At 35.3% G+C, this 13,389-nt stretch overlaps 1 protein-coding gene across 2 annotated transcripts in view; it reads left to right on the plus strand.

Moving 5' to 3' along the window:
• LOC144968703 (uncharacterized) overlaps window positions 1-13,389 on the plus strand; it is a 91,097-nt gene that overhangs the window by 67,226 nt on the left and 10,482 nt on the right. For both annotated transcript variants that reach the window (XM_078907308.1, XM_078907306.1), the window contains 10 exons: window positions 153-248; window positions 687-782; window positions 1,587-1,748; window positions 2,158-2,253; window positions 3,254-3,418; window positions 3,926-4,057; window positions 4,483-4,716; window positions 9,210-9,416; window positions 11,196-11,351; window positions 12,596-12,705. In XM_078907308.1, coding sequence (XP_078763434.1) covers window positions 153-248; window positions 687-782; window positions 1,587-1,748; window positions 2,158-2,253; window positions 3,254-3,418; window positions 3,926-4,057; window positions 4,483-4,716; window positions 9,210-9,416; window positions 11,196-11,351; window positions 12,596-12,705 — 1,454 coding nt within the window. The remainder of the gene's footprint in view (window positions 1-152; window positions 249-686; window positions 783-1,586; window positions 1,749-2,157; window positions 2,254-3,253; window positions 3,419-3,925; window positions 4,058-4,482; window positions 4,717-9,209; window positions 9,417-11,195; window positions 11,352-12,595; window positions 12,706-13,389) is intronic.

Consider the following 13,389-nt stretch of genomic DNA (forward strand, 5'->3'; position numbering starts at 1 on the left):
TAGCATTTCATATTTTTCCACTGTTTAAATTAGTACTTTGAGTTTCAGCAAAATGCTCAACTATTCTGGCTTTCGAGCATAATAATAAAGTTTAGATAACAATCGATGGCCAATAAATAACCAACATCTTTTTCGAAATTTCTTTCTTTTAGTTTGTCCCACAAATTGTCCATTGAACGCGAAACAGACCACAAACTGTGGATGTCAGTGTAATGATTTCGAAAGGATTTACAAAGGAAATGCTTGTGGTAAGTAAATTCAATTAGGACATTGAAATTGAGAAATGGTTATACCAATATGTTAAATTACTATATTGTATCTGTGCAGCATTGTGGTTAGTGGAATGAAATGGAAATGTGTAATTTGTAAGTGCTGGGTCATAACAAGGCTATGTACAGTGCGATGTTAAGTCCTTTACTCATAATTTTTCACCATACCCAGTTGACAGGATATTCTTCGTCATCATCATCATCATCATCATCATCATCATCATCATCATCATCATCTCTGTCTTCTTCGAATTTGATATATCTGACTAGGAACCTTTCCAATGCAGCAATCACAAATATCCGTGTCGTGTTATAGAGAGCCGTTTAAACCCCAGCTCTGTGCACTTAATGGCTGTTTAATTTTTTTTTAAAACAATCGATAACCAACATAATTTTCCACATTAAAAATATTTTCAGTTTGTCCGACAAGTTGTCCACTAGACACGACACAGACCGCAAACTGTGGATGTCAATGTAAGGATGTCAACAAGATTTACAGAGGAAATGCTTGTGGTACGCAAATTCAACTGACACATTGGAATTGAGATATGACAATACCAATATGTTAAAGCTGCAATAGTATATTATAAGAAGGAGACTATTGACATTGCGAGGTTGGGACGAGCTCTTGTCCTCTAATTTGTTGATAAATGTGACAACTGGAGAATACCTAGTATTTTTGCTCTCTTCTCTGTAATCGTGTGGCGAATTTATGTTTATGTCCTAAATATAGCATGTAAACATTTTGACAAAAACATTTTTTATCATCTCTACACAATTTTCTTGTGCTAAAATTAAGGCAAAATGGGCAATCAAAGAGATTTCTCCATCTAGAATTATTTCAGTTTCATCTTATATTGTTGTAATAGGTAGGCTAGAGCTGATCACTCTCTCTCTCTCTCTCTCTCTCTCTCTCTCTCTCTCTTCTCAATATATATATATATTATATATATATATATATATATATATATATATATATATATATATATATATCTTTCTCTCTCTTATGATTATTTAACTGCAACATTGTATCGAGCGTTAGCTCTCATCAGGAAGTTTAAAGTTATCATCATTTCCTGATGAGAGCTAACGCTCGATATAATGCTGTAGATGTTAAAAATTGTAATTATACTTGAAATTTTAATAAATAGCTCCTTTTATCAAAAAGTTGAGCACTATTATTTCATGGTTTTTTGTTTTTATAATATATATATATATATATATATATATATATATATATATATATATATATATATATATATCTTCATAATTGATACTCTAAAGAGTTGTTACTTAATTTTAAACGACCCTTTACAGTTTGCAGGAATACAGTAAATTGCGGATTTAATCAAGTGAGAAATCCACAAACTTGTCAGTGTGAGAACAGATGTAAAAATCAGTGTCCTCCGTATTCCACCCTCACAGCTCAATGTGCTTGTGTGTGTAATTCTGGCCGTGTCATGCGAAACAATCAATGTGGTAAGTATGTTGGATACATTGCACAAAACCATTTTTGTTGCTTTTCGTGAAATATTTTGATTAATCGAAGATATGAGATGATCATGAGAAGTAAACGGCTGAACAGTAATTTACTCGGGGCACATTGTGTCCACCCAGCAGTGACTGGATTGGTGGGTCTGTTAGGTCTGGCGTTAAGTACTTAGTGATAGACTCGTTACCTATTCAAAGGGTAGCACGCAAGGAAAGAGTGAAAGGCTTGAAGGAACAGAGTATTTGCAGCATTTCATATTTTTCCATTGTTAAAAATTGGTAATTTGAGTTTCAGCAAATTGCTCAACTATTCTGGCTATCCAGCATAATAATAAATTTTAGATAACCAATCGATGGCCAATAAATATCCATCTTTTTCGAAATTTCTTTCTTTTAGTTTGTCCCACAAGTTGTCCATTGAACGCGAGACGGACCACAAACTGTGGATGTCAGTGTAAGGATTTCAACAAGATTTACAAAGGAAATGCTTGTGGTAAGTAAATTCAAAGAGGACATTGGAATTGAGAAATGATTATAACAATATGTTACGGGAACGAAGAAGAAGAAGATACCAATATGTTAAAATTGTTAAATTGTGCCTGTGCAGCATTGTGGTTAGTGGAATGAAACTTGAAATTTGTAAGTGCTGGGTTTTAACTAGGCTATGTAAAGCGCAATGTTAAGCCCTTAGAAAAGGCTCTTTACTCATAATTTTCACCATATCCCGTTGACAGGATATTCTTCTTTATCATCATCATCATCATCATCATCATCATCATCATCATCATCATCATCATTATCATTATCATCTTCTTCTTCTTTGAAAGAGCGAACTCCCACATGCTCTGCCAGCAACGTTTGTTCGCGTACCCAGGATGGACGAAGGGCGCATGCTCAAAGACATCATATATGGTGAACTACTTTCTGGCCATCGACTAAATGGCCGTCCAGCTCTTTGTTTCTATGATGTCTGCAAGTGAGACATGAAATTGACTGGCATCACCTCAGACACATGGGAATCACTTGCTGACGACTGCAGTGAGAGAGAGATGAGAAGAGGAGATAAAAAGAAGTTTGATGAGAGGAAAGCAAGGTGAAATGAGAGACAGCAGAAGCAAGCACCAGACACACAGTCAAACTACGTGTGCAGCAACTGCAGTAGAGACTGCCATGCAAGGATCAGGCTGCTGAGACACACCAGTCACTGCTCTCAATAAGATCTTTTTCCATACAGATAATACGTATAGCGTTACTCCAGTTTCAAATGATTCTTATATAATAAAAAACATCACGATGGTTGGCGGTTCAAACCTCTGAAGTCACGATTTTCACGATTGGCGGATCAGAGCTCTGAAGTCTACATACGAGCTTTGTGCATCATGTTTTATTTAATTTTGGGCGGATCAGACCTCTAAGTCAGACCATCAATTAAAGACTTTAAATATGATGTTGTTATGAGTCCAAAATTAATGAAATTCATTGTCATATTTAAGTTTGCAGGAATGTCTTGAATTGCGGTCCCAACGAAGACAAAAATCTTCAGACATGCCGATGTGTCCCCAGGCGTTGTACACTGGTGTGTCCAGCACATTCCACTCTTACCCCACAATGTACCTGTCGTTGTAATAATGGACGTGTCATGAAAAATAACCAATGCGGTATGTACAATCACAATTCTCCCTTCTTATGAAATGTATGGTAGAGAGGTCATGATTATGATATTGAAAACGGACAAATCGCCTTTTCACATTTTGGCCGAAAAACTTTTACTCCACATATCATTGCACTGAAATATCCATAACTTGTCAAAAACTCTTAAATCCGTGACTTCAAAGAAGTATTTAAATATCTTGAACTCTGTTTAAAAGAGTATTCTATCTAAACTTTAATTATCTTCTTTATTTGTGTAAATTTGCTTTAAGAGTTTTGTTCCTTTTTTCCCTCCTTTTGTCATAATTATATTTTTACAGACACTTCACGATATATTTTTTTTAACTTGAAAAAGTATGAGTTTTGACTCTAAAAACATAGCTAAAAAATATTATATTAAATTAACTTTGTTCAAAAAAGGAAATGTAGTGTCAGGGCATAATAAGGCATTTGATGTGTTACTCAAACTAAATTTGGACAAATTTCCAAGTTAATTATCATGACTATATTTTTAGTTCCGGTGGCCAAGGAATGCCCTGGATACCCTTGTTATAATGGTCAGAAGGCTGCACCTGACTGTGAAGGCAAATGTCGCTGTGTTTGCGGCAGTGGATATGCTGGAGACCAGTGTGAGATCAAAGTTACAGGTAAACTTTAATCAGATAGCATGCTTAAGTGATTACGTTATTTATTTGTTAGGGTGCCACACTAAACGGCATTACACTATCTGTAAACATTCGCCGATGGAAAAATAGAGGATAAGAGGCCAAGAGGTTGTCCCCCAATAGCATGGCTAGATGACATCAAGAGGAGAATAAGTTTTGTTTCTTAAACTTCAAACAACCTTCTTCTTCATGTTTCAATGTTTAGTTGGTGAAGGAATGCCGTTGTCTTCCTCAGCTCTGTCAAAGGACCATCTAAATTGTCTAATTCTTATATATTTTAACTACATTATACGCATTGTTATCTATCTAGTACATTCCAACATAATACGAGTGGCTTTAAGACACTTTTATTGATCGGATTGATCAATGATTTATTCCATCCTTTTTTTTTTATTTCCACGTTCAAGCCTCCTTATGCGACGATTGTCAATACAGCAATGGAAGATATCAAGCTGGGGTCAAAGGTCATTGCAGACTTTACGTTATCTGTCTCCCTGCCGATGGATCAGCACCAGATGGCCGGATCCGACCTTCAGCCTTTTCTCCAATTTTGATGGCCTGTGCACCGGGCACATTATATCTCACAAGATCAGATGGATGGAAAGGCTGTGATCATCCTGGAAATGGCGTTTGTGAACAAGGTATTCACTCACTTCATTAGAATAAAGGATATATATCTATGTGCACATTATTGTATATAATGCATTTCCATTATCTGACAATGCACAATATGCTGCTCCCATCACTGACCACACTCATTATCACCTGGCTTTGTTACAAGACTAACCCCAATGTTACACACAGTGGTGTTCATAAAGGATATGGTTAATTCTAAAATTGGGAAAGGTAATATGTGAGTCAGGAATTCATCACCTCTGACTTTCCACTCTTTTCCCGGTCAACGGAATTTAGTACAATATTGTAAACAAATAGAGTAAAAATAATTTGTTCTTACTGCTATTCTTCTGCTAACCCCGACTACCACTTACTGATTGTTTGTACTACTATGAGTTGCTGTCAAGGAAAACTGGGTCAGGTCACTAAAAGGAACTGCACCCATTGCCTAGCACACATTTTTGTATCATTTAAAAATAAATTTTTACTTCAATCATGGATTGATTATGATAACCCTTTCAAACTTGAGAATTCAAAATCGTTTTCTCGACAAACAACTTAAGAAAAGAGATCTGAAAAGTATATAAAACAGTGCCAGATAAAGCATATAATATTTTATATATCTTATAAATTTAATATATTATAATGACAATTTATACACACTTTTTCAAATCTTCATCTTATACCAGTGCCTTATCCCTAATTTCTCAATATATTAACACCCGCTCTACACCTGCAGTTAAAACCGCCAGATTGACTTATAATGACTGGCTTGTCGGTTGACTGGAAAGTGGGTCTGAGAGTCTGCTGGCAAAAATGACAGCTTGGCCTTTATAACTTAAACATGTTAGTGGCTAGATACTTTTTGGGTATGCCACTGGAAAACAGCTTACTTTCGATCTATTTTTATGGCCAGAAAGAATACTTTTAATCTATCAATTTCACATACCACTCCAATCATAAAAATAGATGTATTTTTGAAATCAGCATGCCAAAACTACCAAAATCGTCTCGTCAATTTAATGCTTTTTACGATGTTTTATTTTTCTTCTTCAAATACAAAACATAACAGTCAGATAATCATCAAATTGTAAAGCGCTTTGAGCACGCTTAGTGGATATTGCGCTATATTTTTAAAAAGCTCCAAGTCATCTATATGTTCATGACAAGAAGAGAATGTTTTGCTTTCAACTCAAAATGTGTAGTATGTAATGGTCATTAGTATTGCTGTCCGAACATACACAACTAGTGGGAGCGAAATACAAAATAAATTATAGATATTGACTACGTCAAACTTAACATGTTTAAACATTCCATTACAAAACTACCATGACACCATTGCTTATGTATGCGTAAGAAAATCACTGTTATTTACAGCGACTGTAAAAAGGCTTTAAATTCTAGTTGGTGCCTCTGTTATCAAATGGATATCATGATAACTCAGTTGATAGAACACTCCAAAGTGGCCAGTATTGATCCAGGGTGCCGACACATTTTTATTTGACCCTCCATCAATCTAGCAGTGATTGATAGCTGGGTCTTTTAGATCTGGATGAAATAAGTTTTCAATGACTGGGTGTGTCAGAAGTATATGACTTACTGGACTTCTTTACCGTCTATCAGCAACATCAGCTAAGTCTGCAAATTCAAGAAGCATGGGATAACTCTTAAATCTGACGTCAATAATCGGAAAACAATTCCCGTGTCTTCACTGGGATTCATAAGAACCTGTCACCACCCAAATCAATGTGGATTAACTTGACAAGATGAGCAGTAATTCTGTACATAGTCATGTGCAAAAGTACGTTTGAACCCTCATAGTTTTGGGTAAAAAATAGTTATTATCATTTGTTATACATCAATGGAAAGCTATCCAATGTATACAAATATATAAATCTGAATGCCGTGTATAACATGATATCGAAAGTTTAAGAAATGACACCAAAAAATTGAGTTTGATAATTTACACAACTATATTAATACTTTTTATGCCCTCCTTTAACTTGATGCAGGAAAATTACTCGTCTATGCATGGAGAGAGAGTGGATTGTTCAATAAATTCTGATATGAGATTATCCCGGGCATCTTGGAGAAGTTGGTTTAAATCATTTTTGTTTTTATGTGAGGGCCAAGACTATGTACTTCTTTAGTCATAGTATCCCACATGTTCTGGATTGGATTCGTGTCAGGATTGACTGAGATCACACCCTTGCCTAAAACGATTGTTCTCTTAACAAGCCCTGCATAATTCGAGCCATGTGCGATGGGACATTGCCATGCATAAAAACTGTTGCGATTTCATTGTCTCCAATGTAATTATCAGCTGACAAGCTGCCATAATTTATTCTCACAAAGATGTCTTTTGGCCTCCAGTGGCCCATGATTCGGCCACAAACTACCAAAGATCCATATCCACTGTTTCTGATTTGAATGGTGTTTTCTTGCTCAAAACGTCCACCATTTTCATGTACTTCTATTTTAAATTGTAAATAGTCTTCCGTGATACTCCAAACCTGCGTGAATATTCTGAATATAGACAGCCCAGCCTAAACATGCCCAGCCAAATGAGCATGGTTCACAACCGACATGTACATATATGCAGGTCTGACATCCGAACCCACTTACTGGCATAGTTTAACATTGCTGTACTGGACAATATTTTGCGTCAATTTTTGAGATTTCCATTACAGCAATGAGCCCATAAGGAATTGGGTTATCAGACCTGCAAATAAGTGCACGTTGTTCGCAACCCTTAGTCTAGGTATGATTTTTGTTAGTGACACTATATATACAGTTAAAGAGAAAAAAGACTGATATTGTTGATATTTAGTTTATCAACGCATGTGAAGTCACGCTGATTTCACGCTGGTTATTGTATTTCACAATTGGTTTTAAAATCCTATATTTTCTGCCTTCAGTTGCCCGTGACATTGCTTTTGCTAGAATTCTTATCGGCACACATTTTTGCTAAGTTGAAATCTTGGTGTATCAAATTCAAAGCAATGTATCTTTTGATTGAATGTAGACATTGGAACATAATTGCATTCATTGAATAGCCAATTAACTAACCTTTAAAATGATATGAAGAACACGACGTTTGAGTCAAAAGCTTTAAAGGAAGAAATAAGTGCGAACGACTTTTGCACAAAACTATGTAAAGAGTTATTGCTCATAATGTAATGTCAAATTAATCCTCACTGATTTGGGTGGTCACAGCTTTGGTTTGAATCCCAGGGGAGACACTGGAATTAATTTTCGATAACTGGACTCCATTATTTAAAAAAAATCTTATTTGATTTTGATTTTTAACATTCATATATAAAGTTTAAGCATAGTTATAAATAGATGTCTACTTAATTCTATAAATATGTTCTCCCAAAAGCTTAAAAACATTTTTTTTGGAAAGATGGATAAAATTTCCTCTTTATTTAAAGAAAAAATAGTTTTAATTCAAAACTATTCAATAGAAACAAAATCAAAGTAGCTCGCTATTTGAAGTAGCATATCGGCTATTTTAGTTCCACATTTCAAAGCTCTAGCATTAAAATCTTTAAAATGGTCAAGTCCCAAAAAATGTTTAAGGTGATTAGATAACAGTTTTGATAAAAACTCAATGTCAGATTTTTAATCCACTAACGTTGGGTAGAGATTTTGAATTGCATTTTTCTTACTGTTTCAAACTATTCATTCAGCAAGAATATGGATTGAAATGAAATACGGAATTAATAACTTGATCAAAAACAGTCACTAACAAAAATTAATAATTTTCACCCAAACTGACCCAATGTGCACCCGCGAGCCCCCTTAATATTTATCCAATGCTTCTTGAATTTGCAGACTTGGTTGATGTTGCAGGCAGACAGTAAATAAGCAAAGCCAAGTAAGTCATATACTTCTGACACATCCAGTCATTGAAAACTTATTTCATCCAGATCTAAAAGACCCAGCTAGCCAATCACTGCTGGATTGATTGAGGGACAAACAATTTTTTGACGGCATCCAGGATAAAAAACTGGCCACTTTGGAGTGTTCTATCAACTGAGCTATTGGGATCTCCCTTTGATAACAGAGGCACCATCTGGGTGTCAAACTGGAATGTAAAGCCTTTTTTACAGTTGCTGTAAATGATATATTTTTGTTTTTCCGACAAGCTCTTGACAAACAGCCCAAAATATGGTTATGTATTGCCAAATATGTGGCTTTGTGTTCTAGTGGTGTGACACTCGCTTTCGGTTCAGAAGGTCCTGGTTTCAAGCCTTGCTTTGTGCATAGTTGATCCTTGGAAAACACTCTTTGTCACCTTCTCTCACCGTACCCCGGAGTAAAATGAGTACCTGGCCATTAATAGCGTAATCTCTGTTGGAAAAATATTATAATATCATGTCTCGTTTTACATGTTATGTGTTGCTGTTGGCCATGGACTCTTTGTAAATCGCTTTGAGCCCATTTAGTGGATATCGCGCGATATTAAAAAAAACTCAAAATCAGTTTATATACTTTTTATCTTATATTTTTACAGATCAGTGCTTAAGCCTTCCATTTAATTCCAACTACACTGACAACTCATGTAAAACCTACTGGAGGTGTGGGAACAAGAGATCCATGGGTAGACATTGTTGTCCTGATGGAACAGCCTTCGATTCCAAAAGTGGCCAATGTAGACCCGATAACTCTTGTCAACAAACTTGCACTTTGAATGCTCCTCATTGCCCAGGTTCTGGCTCAGGTAAGTAAGGAGGAATCAGTATATGATGGTACTAGAAAATAGGGCTGAAAATGTGATTCAAATACAAAGCATGCCATTTTATATCTACAAAATTGGGCAGTTCCCTTTCATATTTGGCCTTAAGCACTGAAGTAAAATGAACTGGTATTTACATACCCTACATTGGATTCTTTGTTGTGTTGGGCGGGGGCTTTTAGTTTTTCGACCATAATACAATACGACATAATACCACAGTCATATTTTCTTATATTTTTTGTGTCCCATTGGGATAAAACATGCGATAGATTTTTATATGAGAGAAACTGTCTCACACGAAATGGCTAAAATAAGATAAACTTAATTTTAGAATCATAAGTCTCATTATGACCCAATGTCTTAATTATGGTAATAAATTGGGTGGACTAGGTGTTAATCACTGATTTTAACTAGTTAACTGGAAAGACCCGTATTCAAAACTTTGTCCAGAAAACTCGTTCTTCGGGGTTATCAGACCTGCTAATAAGTAACGTCAATCTCTAGATCTTTTCCCAAGATAACTTTGAAGACAATTTCTATTATGGATAAATAAAGGGAATTTGTTTTTGTTTTTTTGTTTTTTCTAGCAGGATGTATTTTGGTTTTCGTTTGGAAACTGTTCTTAAGTTTTACAGTTCTATTTTCAATTAATTCATTTTCTTCAAATGATACTTTTAGCGTATTTTTGTCAATAAGAACTTTTTAATTGTCTTCTCAAACAATAGTCTTGGACAAAATGAAGTGGTCCGTATGTTAATAACTGATTTTAACCCTTCACTGGAAAGACACAATTTTCAGATATTTAGCCAGAAATCTCTCCTTCGGGGTTATCAGACCTGCTAAAAAGTACTAAAAAGACTTAGATCTTTTCCCGATATTAATCTGAAGGATTTTGTCAATATTTTTGTCAATGAAAACTTTTAAATTGTCAAACGATAGTCTTTGAAAAAATGATGGTTTATATTCAGCCTTAAGAGGGTTCGTGCAAAATTAAATGTAAACTATTCATGTCACCTCCAATCAATCTACTCTGACAAAATACTTTTTTTTTTTTAATTGGGAAAGGAAATGTTCATTCTAAATAATAGTGGATTAAAATTACCTTCAACGGTCATAAAGTCTCAACATCAAGATTTCAAAAACGTCATTATTAATTATCGATTTTTTAAAGTTAATTTTTTTTGGGCTAAAATGGAATAAGATTTTGTTTTGTCAGAAAATGCCTTTCAGACTTTCTGATAACAAGCCTTGCTTAACGGGTAAAGTAATAAGATGATTGCTTGCTGCTTGGTTGTTGATTTTGTTGGGTTTTTTTTTTTTTTGGGAGAGGGGTATTTTGCTATCCAAAGAGATGAGTATTTCGTAAAACATATCTTTAAACTTAGCTTTGAAACAACCATTTGACGACACATTGACATTGCATACATATTACTTTTAATTGTAGCCAGAAGTCTTTTAATTCAAATATCAATTGGTTAAGATTACGTTTCAGAATTTACAACAAGTCGAAGCCAGTCACATCAAATGATATTTGAAGTAAAAATTTATTAGACAAAATTAATAACATATTCTTTGTCAGCCTACTGTGTTTTGGATGATAAATTCTCCTAATTTTATTGCTGATATGTTTGTTAAACCACGTGAGAATCAGATACAACCGACAACAATCGATATATTACAATTGTTGTTCAAAGAGAATTCGAGACCACTACCCTCGATTGTGCTGAGTTTTTGTTTTTGTTTTTATTCCTTCTTTTGTTCCAGGAACTGGTTGTAATATGGGAATTAATCCACAAAATCCAAACGAATGGTACCACCTAAGATTACCAGCGTTAAAATTTCACTGTGCTAAAGGACAGATAATGGATCTGACCCTTTGTACATGTGTCCCGTCCAAGAATGGCGGAACTGTAGACAAAGGTCAGTCAACACATGGTCAGTGATAATAATAATGGTGATGATGATGATGATGATGATGATGATGATGATGATGATGATGATGATGATGATGATGATGATGATGATGATGATGATGATGATTGTAATTGATATTTATGCTATTATGACAAAACAAGAAGATGATGACGATGAGGAAGAAGGTGGAGGAGGAGGAGGAAGATGAAGAGATGGAGGATAATGAGGAGGTGTTGGAGGATGATAAAGAAAAGAATTAGGAGTAAGGGGAGGAAGAGTAGGGGGAAGGGAATGAAGATTGAGGTGGAGGATTCGGTTGTGAAATGATCACGAGGAATGATAGTGATAGTTTATAGCACACAATTTCCTCCACTAAGACAAGATGATGAATTTATATGTTAGTCTACCTCTACCTATAAAGAGTAATACATAATGATATCAAGTTTACAATAATAATTTGTGACGTGAGATTATCAAACGTTAAATTACACTAAAATTTGATTTTAAAAAAAACAAGTCGTGGCTCATCGGTACGGTCGTTGCTTCGTATCCGAAAGGTACTGAGGTCGATCACCCGCCTCTGCCCTGTGTGGCCTTGAGCAAGTCACCTCAACCTAGATCAATTTGCAGCACTGCACTATAACTTGGGTTATTCCAGTCTTCCCTTTGAATAGACCCTAGAGACAAATTTCTCCTATGGGATGAATAAAGGGAATTTGATCTATGCGCTGAAAAATTTCCTCCTTTTTTGTGACCAGTCATTCTCACCCCTGATGGTAGTAGTTCTTCACTTAAATAAAGAGTATTTGTTGCAGTTCAATTCATTTCACTTAAATAGAGACAAATTCAGGCCCTAAGGGTCTTTAGCAATACCTTCTAAGAGTCCCTGAAAGCATTTGTCTTAAGGCTTTTTACTCTGAAAAAACATGTATTTTAAAATTTTGGCCAGAAAATGTGTCCTTTACATTTCGATTGATTTAAATGACCTCATTTTTGGCAAAAATCTCAAACCTGGGACTTTGCAAAGTCCCGAGTTTGAGAGCTTTTGCCAAGATGAAGGTCATATAAATTGATTGTTATTTGAAGGACGAGTTTTCTGGCCAAATTTTCAAATACATGTTTTTTCCAGAGTACTGCAGTTAACTGATTAAGTAAAAATCAACATTGATGAATAAATAAAATGATTCTATATTTTGTCCCCCTTTCTGTTCTTTCCACTTCAAACGCCATCTCCATTATTTTATTATTAGAATGCAGACCAACTGTACGAATGGATTTTGAAAGTCCTTCTGCGGGTGAACTGAGTAAAATTCTGCGCATCAAAGTTCCTGGTCATCCAGGATTGGTCGCTGACTTAGTGGTAAGTACAATACATATCATTCGACGCTTTATAGGCGGGCTCCAATTATGTCCTAACATGACACTATATTCCACCATTTTCACCAATGAGCAATAATAGATTCTTGAACCTTATTGGACTTTAGTCACCAAATTAAACTGCAATTATCTTGTTGATTTAATCAAAATGACTTTTCAATCTTTGATATTATTTCCATCAATGATTAGAATTTGGAACAGCCTGCCTGTGGATGTAGTTAGCTCTGAAAACCTTAAACAGTTCAGAGACAGAATCGCTTCTGTGTCACTCTAAATCCCAGCATGCACAACAAAGTCTGCGACAGTTGTGCAGCCATGTGGTCTAGTGGTAAGACACTCGCTTTCAGATCGGAATGTCCTGGGTCCAAGCCTTGCTCGATGCATAGTTGAGTCCTTGGAAAATGCTCTTTACTCATATTGTCTCACGATACGTGTAAAATGAGTACCAGGCTGTTAACAGTATTGTTTCTGTCCGAAAAAATGTAATATTGCCTAGCAGGTGTCATGTCTCATTCTCCATATTACATGTAGCTGTTGGTCAGGGACCCTTTGTAAAACACTTTGAGCACATTTTGTGGATTTTGCGCCATATAAAGTTTAAGTTTACACCTCAGGTATTTTGCGGATATGCTGGAATAAGAAGAAGAAGAATTCAAATAATTCCCTT

The sequence above is a fragment of the Berghia stephanieae genome, chromosome 3 (genome assembly GCF_034508935.2).
Source record: "Berghia stephanieae isolate SIO BIC M18660-M18661 chromosome 3, UCSD_Bste_1.3, whole genome shotgun sequence".
Taxonomy (NCBI): Eukaryota; Metazoa; Mollusca; class Gastropoda; order Nudibranchia; family Aeolidiidae; genus Berghia; species Berghia stephanieae.